The sequence below is a fragment of the Diospyros lotus genome, chromosome 12, assembly GCF_014633365.1.
Source record: "Diospyros lotus cultivar Yz01 chromosome 12, ASM1463336v1, whole genome shotgun sequence".
Lineage (NCBI taxonomy): Eukaryota > Viridiplantae > Streptophyta > Magnoliopsida > Ericales > Ebenaceae > Diospyros > Diospyros lotus.
In genome coordinates, this window is record NC_068349.1 from 7,260,452 (window position 1) to 7,273,801 (window position 13,350).

Consider the following 13,350-nt stretch of genomic DNA (forward strand, 5'->3'; position numbering starts at 1 on the left):
ATAAAACTCGAAAGACCCTGAGTGACAACTAGTATTATGTCAAAGCGATCCTACCATTAATGAAGTCATACTTCTTGAAAACTTATTTGGGCTTTCGATTCCCGTGTACTATAATCCTTCCATCGATTAACATCCCGATCGAGTGAGACTCATGGATTGATTAAAGTCACTAACTCAATAGCTATGCTTAGATCTAATATGGTGTGATTGAGATGACACATCGAAATATCTTCTGGCATTAGAAACACATTTTCAATCGTGTGTACCCTGGTCAGGGATTTATACAACCACAACTACCACTGATCGCATAGGATGTTCACTTCACGCTGGAGGTCGACGGATCCCATTAGCAATCACCTATCTCCATATGTCACTACACAGGAACCACACAGTGTATCTCTCACCCGGTAACCGAATGGTACTTAACAATGGCAAATTCATGACACCAACATACAAGACAACTGTGTTGCTTCTAGTCTAAGGACCAGTAACATGATCTGTAATATCTCGTATTAGCATAAGGATGTCATGTAATTTCGAAGAGCTTGGGATACCAAAAAATGGCTTGAAAGGGCAATAAGTCACCGAATCAACTGCAAGGAATGTCTCGAGGCTGAGATTTCAAAGGAAAATGATATGTCGTTACTAAGCATCCCGAGATAGGATTTTCAGTATCAAAAGAAATTGGATCGGAGTTAATTTTTGATAAAGCTTTAGTTCAGGCTGAAAAGTAAATTGTCGGTAGGGAACGCCTCGAAATTTAGATGTTTAAAAGAAAGGATATATTATTGACGAGCGTCCCGAGAATGTCTGGTATAGATTATAGTTGTTTTTAATAAAAGACATTATAGTTTATCATGTTAAAAAAAAAAAAAAAAAACAGAATTTGCAGCGTAAGGCATGGCCACCGCACCTGCCACCGTCGCCATCAAATCAGCAACCAGGGCATGGCCGAGCCTGGCATGGATGTGGGGGTGGTCTCTATCTCACATTACCCCTTGTGATTGGTTGAGAAAAGTTCGAATTTGGCTATAAATAGCCGAGTTTTGGTTGAGGATTTTCATCAAAGTTCATAGGCTTAGATCGAGAGTTAGGGAAGGAATTGGAGCGTTTTGATAAGGGGCTTTTGTTCCCCAGGTTGTGAGAAGCAATTCTGGAGATTTTGAGAGTTTTTGGAGTGGTATAGGAGGTGTTTTCGCAATTATATATTCGGTCGCCTATATATATATATACATATTGAGTGAAGGTTGAAATTGGCTTGTAGAGTGAACGATCGAAGGATCTAATAAGGGGCTTTTGGTGGCGAGGCTATGGGTAGCTAGTCTAGAAAGTTTCGTGTCAATCGGAGTTCAAATCGGGGGTCAATTTGGTTCGCCGGAATTCGATGACGGATGACTTAGGCGGACTGTTTTTAGCCAAATCGGAGAACTTTCGGTGGTGTTTTCTGACAAAGAGGGGTAATATTGGGATCAACTAAGGGAGATGAGCAATCTAGTGTCATCAGTTCGATTTTCTAGTGTGTCGGCGCCGGAAAAGATGTCCGGGAGTAATTTTTGTATTTTTTAAATACTAAAAATATAGAAAATTTGAGAAAAAATAGAATTGAAGGAAATAAAATTCTGAAAAAAATACCCAGAAATTTAAGAAAAATGAATAGTTTATTTTTATGAATTTTTATCTTGGAAATTTCTTGAGGAGATAATTATTTTGTATTTTTGAAAGGAAAGGTAAATGGAAATTAAATATGAGGGATTTTTAGAAAATTCTGAGAAAATTCTAGAATGATAAGGAATTTATTTTATGAATGTTGGTCATTTCAATGGAGTAAATTCAAAGGAAATCAAGGAGAAATAAAGTTTCTCAAGGAAAAGTAATTATGGAAATTTGAGAAAATAGGAAAAAAAATCTGGAAAATTTCCAAAAAATTTCAGAGGCTTATAAATATTTTTCTATGAATTTTTGTGGAGAAAATTTGAAAAAATGATTGAATAGGTATTTATTTGGAATTATCGAGAGAAAAATATGAAGAAATTAGAGAAAAATTATGAAAAAAATTGAAAAAATAGATATTGATTTTCCTTTGAATGTATATGATGTCTAGGGTATCGTTGAGGCTCAAAGTTAAACTATAGTACGTCTGGCACGAGAATTGAGGTTAGACACGCATTTCGAGAAATCTTGAATTTAGCCCAAGGTCAGTGGTTCTACCAGAAAAAACTTGTTTTGTGTAATGTGAATGGTTTCCTGTGAGTTGTTCAATCCAATTCTTGTACATATTCTTGTTACTTTTGATCACTTTTGATTTATCGTGAACAGTTGGTTTCGTGCGATGGTTCGTCCAAACGATTATTTACACATGCATTGAATTTTCGTATGGTAAATTACATACATTGAAATGTTGATTTTATGTTATGCATGTTATGATTTTCGGCATTGGCATGTTATGTGTTGCCCATGTGGGACGTGGGTTGTTAACCTATGACGTGGCCCTTAAGTGACAGCATTCGGGATGCGCGCCGAGAATTAATGTTATGTGACCCACTTGGGACGGGACTGAGAAGGACTTCACCCTACGGTACTCAAGTGGCGAGGCTAAGAGTGGACACTACCCCAGGTTCCTTTGAGTAATAACATTAATACTGAGGTGTCGTTTGTAATACCTGAGAAATTTGGGTTAATTAAAAATAAGCAATTTATTAGAGAAATGGGATTTCAGAGAAAATTTGTATCTGAATAGCCCAAAAAATTGACCAAATCAACTACCGGGAGTGCCCTGGAGCCGAGATGCCAAAGGAAAATAATGTGGCCTTATCAAGCACCCCGAGATAGGATTTATGATGCCGAAAGAAATTGGATCGAGAACAGTTTTCGGTACAACAAAATAACAGCTGTCAATTAGGCTGCCATACCGAATTGTTATAGACGATTTCCCGAAAATCAACGGAAGCTTGAGGGGGCTTTGGTTTTTCATAAAAAACAACTCTTCAGTAGTTTCAGAAAGAAACGAATGGGTTTAGGGCCAAAACGAATATTCGGGCCTAAGTGTAATTTTTGAAAATTGCTAGAGGGAGGCCGAAACGATATTTTTTCAGAATTTTCAAGGGTCAAATGAATGTTTTAGGACTTGAAGGACTCAATGAAAATATTGGAAAGTTCAGGGGTTAAGTGAAAATGGGACAAAATGAAAAAGACCAAAAATTGAGGGGGCAAAATGTAATTTTTCAAAGTTGGCCAATGACCAACACATGGCTGGTCGGCCATGGCCAAAATTGGCCACAGGGATGGCATGATGGAAGGCTACGGACCAACTTTTGTAAAGGTAAGGGGTGACAATAGTCATCATAGTGGCCTGAGAAAGCAAAAAAATCGACCAAAGAATTCAGCCGAATGGCCGATACCTGCAAATCGAGATTATGGTCAGATAAGGGAGCCTCAAGGTCGATCTAGGGGAGGTTTATCCTTCTAAGGTGATGGACAAGGTAGCCAAATCTATTTTGAAGCTCAATGATCGCCTATAAATAGAGCTTGAAATGGCTGAAAGTTTTAAGAAAATTGAGCTTCAAATTGGGGGTCGTATCGAACAAATTAGAGCTCCAAATTAAGGGGCTTTTGTTGCCCATGAGGAGAGGAAGCTTTCTGGGGAATTTGAGCCATTTTCATGGTCGATTAATGACAGTTCGAGGGTCACCGAAAAATGGGGGGCGGTCCGCCTGGCCGAGCTTTCAAACTGCCGGTTGGCCGTGCTCCGGTTGTCCTTTGAGGCCCAAAGCGGTGCCATTCGGATCGATTGGAGGTGGGCTTTCTAGTGGTGGAGCTATCTCAGATCGCCAGCATTGTCGTGGCTGGGGAAGATAACCGACACATGGCCGGCACGCACGGTTCATCACGCGCCACCACTCGCCCTAGCATGTTGGGGCGAGTGTAGGAGCGTGGAGCATGGGAAAAATTGGAAAAAATATTGAAAAAATCAGAAAAATTATTTTATGGAAATGTGTGCAAAAAGATTGGGATTTGGGATTCCCGATATTTCGGTTTCTGCACCAAAGAACCTCGTTTTGCGTGAAAACGCTATATCTGGGTAAGTCCAATATTTTTCCTTGGAATTTCATAGCATATTATGAATTGTTGTGAGGATAGATTTGAGAAAATAGTCTCGATGTATTTATTAGAATTTTTAGAAGGAAAAAAAAAAGAAAATAGGAAATAAAAGGAAATAAATGAAATATTAAGAATATTTAGTAATTAAATATTATTTTATGAATGAGGTGATCGAGAAGATGTGATTGGTGCAACTTTTGAGAGTTGGCACGAGAATCAAGGCGAGGCACCCATATCGAGGCGATGCATGCTTTTCGAGAAAATGCAAGTTTATCTCAAAAGATGAGTTTTCCTATCCTACATGATATGATTGTTTATTATGCATGATATTTATGAAATATATGATTACTTATATATGCATAATATTTACGAAAGATATTATTCATTTTGTCATATTGCATGAAAAGTCGTGATAATTGCATGACACAATATTATTGTCACATTGATTTTTGTGCATGGGAACGGGATGTCACCCCCAAAGTGTAGTCGTAATTCCCCAAGGGCGTTGAGGGAATAACGTTAGGCTTATCCTGCAGAGGTTCGGGATTTACCTAGGATTCCTAGCCGGGCCAGGGAAATTATACTAAGGGCAAATGTTGTTCATGTTATTGTATCATGCATTCGTATATATATTTTGGACCCTCACTAGAAGTTTCATCTTCTAATGGGTTATGCCCCTAAAACATTCAATGTTCCAGTTTTAGACTTGTAGTTAGGGTAAGGAGTACGTTGAGATATGACGGCACGTGATGGTGTGGCCGATGATTCAGCAAGCTGTCTCGGAGATGTTTTAACTGATGTTTTATTGATGATTAGTCTTGTTAGAATATTATGGAATCTCCATGTATTTATGTATTTCAATATTGAGGATATGATGTTAATTATGGTACGGATTCTTATGTTATAAATAAAGTGAATTGATTATGTACCATATCAGGTTTCGATTATCGCTTCCGCATTTTTAATGATTTGCTGGGGGTTTTGTTTGGAATTCGGTACTTAAGGTTAAGTTATGTACCGAGAGAGAAAGAAAGAAAAAAATAATTTATGTATAGTTTGGGCCCCAGCATAGTGACACGCCCGGTAATAAAAAAGCGGGGTGTTACATCGTTGATTCCGAGGATAGTGCTGATGTGATACTCTTAGGGCTAGAGTTGCGTTGGGTTTTGAAATGCTTTTAAGTATGAGCGTAATGCCTAACAATGATAATGGGGTGATTCTCAGGTTCATATGTCGAGGTTATCCCTCTTAAGTAGGATTGTGTTTGCCAATGGATCGACGTGGTCATGTCACCTTTAAAGATATTGCATTTTTCCCAGTTAGGGCTAAGTGCTATGTGGGATTCTCTTAGGCTGGGGCATGTCAGGATTTGTCGATTTTATATATGATTTTACATATATCCATGAAAATGTTTTTGAACTCTCACTTAGATGATTCAGCATCTAATTTGAACTATGTCCCTAGACTATTCAAACATTCCAGGTGAAAGCAGTGGCGCCAAGGGAAAGGATGTCGTCGAGATGTAGCTGTTATGTTTAGTTTTCGTAGGTTTTTGTCTATGATTACGATGTTCAGAGGTTATGTAATATTTTGATATTTTCATGTGAAACATCGATTTGGTTATTGAACTGTAAAAGGAATTTGTCGGTTATATATCATTGAGGTTTTGATCTTGTTTCCGCTGATATCATTGATAATACCTGTCTTAGTCTATTAATTTTTAAAATTTTGATATGCTAAGAAGGTATAAGCGGGATTGTCAGGAAATGATTATGATGAGGGTATGTATATCGGGAGACTTATGTTGTGTGTATGATATTGAAAAAAAAATATTCCCAAAATCTCGAGGTAATGCGCGTTCTGGGAAAATGGGACATTACACGATCGAAGCCTATGATAGATCATAGATCATCTGAGCCATGTGATCTATCACATGCGTCATATTCAGTAAAATGGGACATTACTCGATCGAAATCTGTGATAGATCATAGATCCTCTAGGCCATGTGATCTATCACACGCGTCATATTCAGTAAGCGTTCCATAACACTTACCCACATGTATACTATATCCATCTCATGGATTATGGCATGCGACTCGCCATCTTTTATCATTGGCATATCATACTAATCAAATGTAGTATCCCATGTGCCAGTCCGTACTCGACTAATCATAATTCTCATTTAAGAAGTCTAAGCACTGAGAATAACTATTAAGACATTCTTATTACAAAGGTCAATTGTCACATATTCTTAACACTTAAGAATAAGACATTCAATAGGAAATCCAAGAATTTATTCATATTAATGATTGGAGAGCTATGAATGAAAATATGACTTTAAATGTGAAAATATATTTTATTATATATTGTAAGAATTATAGCATTAGTCTTATAAATATAAATGTCAGATGTCATCTAAATCTAGCATTAGGGCACTAACACTAACATTTGTTTTATGCCATTGCCTTCTTGAAATGTCAAATTTTAATATTTTAATTATTAAAAATTATTATTTTAAATTATTATAGTAATAAAATATTAGTGCGTATATGAACGCACCCGTTTTTATAAGTGACGTCATGTAAATGACTATTTGACAATATTTGAATAGGATGACTGGGAATGCAATTTTGTGCACCCATAAAGTTACCCTGGGTGCACAAAATTGCACTCGACTAACTGATTTTTTATATTTCTCTCAATAATTAAAAAATATGATGTTTGATCTTTAATATATAAAAACGTCGAAATTCTATATTTTAACTATTAAAAAATATTATTTTAATTTCATACCATTATTGAAAATAAACAAAATTATTATCTATGCCACTTAAAATATACACGTAAAAAAAAATAAAATGTCATGTAAAAAACGAAACATATTAATAAAACACATTAGATTAAAATTTACTTGACAAGGAACATATTAAATTACCCATATCTTAAAAAAAAAATCTTAAATTCCAAACATCTAAATTTTTGAGTCATTAACTTAAAAACAAGTTAACTTCTTCTATTCCCAATCATAAAATATAACAAAACTAATATCCATATTTTTTCCCTTTAGTGAAGTTAATTATATTATTCTCTTATTTATATTATCTTTTGTATCTCAGGGTAGTGATTTAAAGCTTTTGTATCTCAGGATAGTGATTTAAAATAATAATTTTTAATACTATCAATCGGTCATTTAGGAGTGCGATTTTGTTCACTCTCTTTAACGAGGGTGAACATAACCCTCATAACTTTGGAGTTAAAAATAACAAGAGGGTTAAAAATAATAGAGGACAATCCCCCTCTATTATTTTTAACCTCCAAAATACTGGGGGTTATGATCACCCTCGTTAAAGAAGGTGAACAAAATCGCACTCGTCATTTAGTGACATATCACCTATGAAAATAGGCACACTCATACATGTGTTAATATTTTATCATTGTAAATATTTAAAATAACAAGTTTTAATCATTAAAGTATTGAATCTTAATATTTTACATATTAAGAATTAAATATTATATTTTTTTAATTATTCGGAGGGTATCTATGTATTAAGCGGAACTTTAAGCACAATATTATTTTGGATAAATTGACCCAAAGCCCCCAATTTAGAAATTTTGTTAGAACTTTATATAATTTTTTATTTTTACAAATTATAATTTTACTCGAACATACCAAATTATTAATGGCGTTGATTAAAAAATAAGTATTAATTATAGTAATTAAATAGTAATTAAGCTAAATTAAATTAACTGACACAATTAAAAATATAAAAAAAACGAAAACACTCCGTTGTTGCCAAAATTTAGAGCCGACGACAAGGCCTAACGATTAAAAGTATAGTCGTTATAGTTGAGTTATATTGGATAAAAATATAAAAAAAATAAAAAAAAATTAGAAGAAGAAAAAATAGTTGGCCATCAATTTAGTTCAAAGAGAAAGGAATGCGAGCTCAAAGTTAGTATTATCATCGACAATTTTTTCTTTGTCTTGTCTTTTCGTGATCTTGCAACATTAAAATATTTTATTTTTTTATCTAAGTTTTTGTTATAGTAGTTTATTGTGGGTGATTTTATTTTTTAAAATAGTTTAATTTATTTATTAAATTTAGTTTAAAATTAAAAATAATACAACTTATTTAAAAATGAGATATATTTATCAAAATTTAATCATTGCTTTTAAGATAATAATTAATTAATATTAATATTAACTAAGAAAAAAAAAGAAGAAAAGCTCAAAAGAAAATAGATCTCAATTCAACGGCCCGGATGACGTCTGTGATGATTTAGAGCAGACCAGTCGGTGACGGTAGCACTTAGCGCAAACAATAGACTGAGGATCGAATCTTCTGGCGGTCTCCCAAATCCATCATCGGTGACTTGCGAGAAACGAAAACTCGAAGCCATCAAACACAATATATAAACTGGAGATCCAAAGAGGCACGGATTCGAAAATAGCATTCTACTTCCGAAGGAGGAGTCGGCGACGACCTGTGAAGATACGTATAGAGACAGACAGACGAGAAATTCGAAGAGAGAGAGAGGGGATGGTGCTATGGGAGATCACACTAGGAACAGCCTACTTCTTGGGATTGAAGCGGACTTACAGGCTCGCTTTGAAGATTCAACGCCGCCTTATTAGCCCAAAGCATCCGAAGATCCGTCGATTCGTCCACGGGTGATTCATCTTTCAACTGCTTCTAATTGCCTTTTGATTGATTTTGCCGTTTATAGTTTCAGTTTCAGACAGGGATTGATGTGTTATTTTCGAATTAGAAGGGATATGTCGAAGGAAGACTAACAGAGAGAGAGAGAGAGAAAGTTCTTTGCGATGGCACGTGTTATATCAAGGCGACGAGGGAGTTTATTGTCATTTTCAATAAGCTAGAGGTTATTTTTGCCAAATCATGAGTAAATTTTTCACTTATAACTTATATTATTTTGATGTTATTATTAAAATTCACCCTTAAATATTTATTGGACCGTGCTATTTATACTGATAAGTTAAGTATAACAGACTCGATGATTGAATCGAATTTTATCGATGAAGAAATTCGAACATCAGGCTATCACAAATAGAAGAAGCCCAAACTTCTTGATATAGAGGAAGTAACATTTTTCATATTTATTTGCAATCTGTTTGTCTGTCACTTTACTCTTTGTTTGCTTCATTCTCTACGGAAGACAAATTTGTGCCTAAGATGGAGCCCTCAGTCCTAGGCTCAAGTAAAAGAGAGGGAAACTATAGTCTTTTTCTTTTCCTCTTTTCACGCCTTGCCTTGTCATTGTTGTCAAAGGAGATGGGTTTTCTTCATTTTTGATTGACTTCAACAATTCTGAAGAGGTTTCATATCTTGGGTGTAGCAGTTAGCAGCAGCAGCAGAATGTATTTAAATAGTGGATGCATGTAATTAAAATGAGAATGATTGTAGAGAATTAGGCATATGATATATATATATATAATGTAAATAGGCTCGATAATTGGAAGTTACTTAGATTTTGAATAGAGAAGTCATTTTACTCTGTTTTATTCTTTTTTGTAATTTCTGGTTCTTGATTGCTTTAGCTTTTGATTCTTCATATGGTATCAGAGCAGAGATCAGAGGAATCTATTTTGAGTCTGAAGAGTGTTTTTTCTTCGGTGTTGTCGAAATGATCTTAGGAGTGATTGCAATTCCTCGATAAGTTTATTGTTCGTTGAATCGAATTTTTTATGACTTCAATTGGGAATAACCTCGTGGTAGGAGATCCATTACAGATTCACGCGTCGGATCATCCAGGTATGGTGCTTGTTTCAACTCCTTTTTAAGTGGCCTCAATTATAGGTCTTGAAATAGAGGGATTCAAATTGCCCTATGAGCTAAAATTAAAATAGGGTTTATAAATAGATAAATTACAATTTCAATTGAAAATACTAAGGAATTCCATTTTCCAAATATGGAATTCCATATTTGGACAATGTGTGATTACATGATAACCTCTCTTGGTTATTGAATTTTATTTCTAAGGATCTCGTAGATGCTTTTATATATACTACAAATGCTATACAAATGCTAGACAACTCTGAAATAGAGAAAAGATTTGAAAAGAGTAATGGAGGTCTAGTATATCATATACACTTTCAGTGGGAAACCAAATTAGGGCTAGACACATGGGGGCCGGGATTAGGCAAATTTCCAAGGCTAAGTGCGATTAGAGTACTGTCATTAATCATGAGGATGAAAGCAATACCATTGAGAGAGAAAAAGGGCGAGCTCCACCTTATTACGGTGTTCTCTGAGATAAATGTTGCATTAATGCACTCAAATCAATTTCATAAAATTATGGCACATTATACTTTGATTGTTGCATGAAAACAGTTTGATAATCAACATTTGATTGTATCCCTTTAGATTCAGTTAATTATGCGGGTATTTTTTATTTTTAAGATCAGATACTGATACAATGGGTAGTGGATTATTGACATTAAGTAAAATTCACTAAGTAAATAAGTAGTTATATTTTTAAAGTTTAGTGAGTATTTGTTAATTTTTTTTTAAATTTCGTTAGTTATTTTTCGTTTTCAAAATGTAATGAGTGATGAATGGTTAATGTTGAACAAAGTTTAGTGAGTATGTATTAGTTATGTTTTTAAAGTTGAATAAGTATATCTTAAATTTATCCATAATTATCCCAATATAATATATTGTGTGGGTCACTTGTGTTTTAACTGTCTTCTTTTGTTAATTTAGCTAATGGCAGGTGACAATCATAACAAAGTAATAAGAATTTGCGAAGATCAAAGATTTAAGAAATTCAGTGATGAAATTAAGACAATTTGAAATTCACTGCCATATAACATTGCAAATCATAATACACACACATAGAGAGAGAGAGAGAGAGAGAGAGAAGTAAGTTATTAAATTTGGAAAGTTGAGTAACACAAAGATGAAAAGAAAATGAAAATGAAAAGGGGGGATGAGAATTAGAGATATCGTTGCAGGTAGTCGACCACTGTGGTGTATTTGACTTGGGGGTAAAGCTTGGAGGCTTCTTCTCCATCAGCTCCGATTTCGAAGTTTGTAAGGCATCCTTCGTAGCAGACGTGATAGTAATGTGTCAATCCAACTTGCTCTGCGAAATCTTGTTCTGCTAATTACAAAAATTAAATCAAAAAATCAAATCATCCATGACACAAGAAGAGAGGACATATGTGTATATATGAATGTAAACGTGACCTTTCATGGCGGCCAGAAACTCTTCCTTGGAGAGGGACGACTTGAGGAGCTCCTTCCCAATGACCTTCTCCCATATCTGAACAACTTCTCTCTGAGAAAGGATGTTTTCCGGCGGCCGGAGGTACAGTGTCTTGTTTAGGGTCCGAGGATCGTCGATGGTTTTGATGGTGTACATGGCGATGTCATCTTCATCAACATATATCGCTGCATGCCCATATGTATATATATAGAAACTAATAGTTAACATTTGTATATATAGAAGAGAAGAAATTCAAATCACCATGAATGTTAACTAATGAAAGATTTGATGAATCATATATATATATATATATATATCTGTGTGTGTATGCATGTATTTACCTTTTTGGTTGCCGTCTCCTAACAAGACGACGTGGTCCTTTGACGGCAAAATGTGGCCGGGCTGACAGAGACCGCCGAGAAAGTAGCCGGCGAAGCAGTTTGCAGAGACGTAGGTGTGGGGAATTCCGGCGACTTCGATAGCTTTTCTGACCACCATTTTGTCATCAAATGTCACTCTGCCGGGCTCCATTGCATTTTCCATTTTGGCAGGGTCTGTGCCAAACTCGGATGGTAGAAACCTCTGTGCATGGCGAACTCAAATCCAATCACAAGGGTTAAAAAATGAAGACGAAATTAAACAAACGCAAAAAAGATGAAAACAGATCCAACATCTAACCCTAGCTAGCTATAGTTCGTGCTTTCACCTTGACATTCCCGGCCTCTTTAATGGCATCGACGAGCTTGAGCTGGAGCAGAATCTGGTGGCTGCGGATATGAACTCCGGAGATGGCACAGATGACGACGTCCACCAACTTCACTGCGTCGACAAGGCTCTTGTGATCGCTGAAGGAAGCAACGACCAGCCTGGCTCCTTGCTGCTTGAACGACAGCAGCATCTGAACTTTGTCAATGTCGAGGCCGATCTCCGGCCGGTAGAGCACGTAGGTTTCTTGGCCTTCAGCCAAAGATGCCCTCACCAGCCTCTTCCCCAAGTACCCAGTTCCCCCTACAATCAGAACTTTGCTCTTCTTCGCCGCTGCCATCTCTCTCTCTCTCTCTCTCTGATGTTTCGTTTCATCGACCCTTTAATTTATATACATATATAGCAATGGAACTGTTTCTTTGGATTCACACCACTTGGGATTCACACCACTTTATCTTTATCTTAATAGTTTTCTTTGTACCAGACTTGACGATTTTCTCTCTGAGCATGCGACTCGTGAAGAAATTAGTAACCAAACTGTTGGCTGTTGGTTGGATTTCTTGTCTTCAAAATCGGGAGATCAGGTTTAGGGTTGATCTCATGTCCAACTCATTTATTAATTATATATATATATATATAAGGTAATGTTATAAAATATAATATATTTGTTATTAATTAATAAAATATTTTTTAATTAAAATAATATATAATACATATATAAAGAGTTGATATGTTATCCGCGTTCAATAAGAATTGATATGTAATCCAACCACACCCCATAAAACCTACACCCTTCTCTCAAATTATTGATATAGACAATTATAAGTTGTTCGATATAATTTTGTACATATATATAATTTATTACCTTAATTAACCACTACCTAATATCCTCTTAATTATATATATATTATTGTTGTAATAATTTTATAGAGCTAAAAATTCATTGAAATAGCATTTTCCTACAACATATGTACATATTAGTAATTATTGGGTCTCATGGCAAATGTGCACCCTAAATTAAGTAGATTTTAGAAATAGGGTGTCTTTCATAAAATTACATTACATTGTATGTGGCTTTGCATTCAAAATGTTGTATCAGATTCATTCAGAAATATATATATATATATATATCGTGAATAAAAATAAATAGAAAATGCTACCACGAACAAAAGCCAGCCACTATAAATTGTTCAAAACATATATTTAATTTAGCAGTTGATTATAAACACTCTTGGGGGAGTCCCCACTAAAATTTTATTCTAGGTTACAGCAAAATCTTCTGAGATAAAGAAATTAAGTCTTCTAATTTTATCACCA

General features: G+C 35.1%; 2 protein-coding genes across 5 annotated transcripts in view; one reads left to right on the top strand and one right to left on the bottom strand.

Moving 5' to 3' along the window:
- The window catches only part of LOC127786634 (bifunctional pinoresinol-lariciresinol reductase 2-like), a 35,246-nt gene extending 22,839 nt beyond the window's left edge, over positions 1-12,407 (bottom strand). The window contains exons 1-4 of one of the 2 annotated variants that reach the window (XR_008020013.1): positions 12,035-12,407; positions 11,670-11,910; positions 11,310-11,513; positions 10,979-11,220 (exon numbers count right to left, since the gene is read on the bottom strand). Coding sequence is in view for 1 of the 2 variants with exons in the window: in XM_052314160.1 (XP_052170120.1) it covers positions 11,057-11,220; positions 11,310-11,513; positions 11,670-11,910; positions 12,035-12,373 (948 nt within the window). In the remaining variant the exon portion in view is untranslated. Of the gene's footprint in view, positions 1-10,877; positions 11,221-11,309; positions 11,514-11,669; positions 11,911-12,034 lie in introns of those variants that run through there. The other variant, XM_052314160.1, reaches the window with a different exon arrangement.
- Positions 1-13,350, top strand: part of LOC127786636 (uncharacterized) — an 84,167-nt gene that overhangs the window by 18,094 nt on the left and 52,723 nt on the right. The window contains exon 1 of one of the 3 annotated variants that reach the window (XM_052314165.1): positions 8,534-8,770. The exons of the other annotated variants lie outside the window; for them this stretch is intronic. Within the exon in view, the coding sequence (XP_052170125.1) occupies positions 8,640-8,770 (131 nt within the window). The 5' untranslated portion in view covers positions 8,534-8,639. Of the gene's footprint in view, positions 1-8,533; positions 8,771-13,350 lie in introns of those variants that run through there. 3 annotated transcript variants of the gene reach the window in all.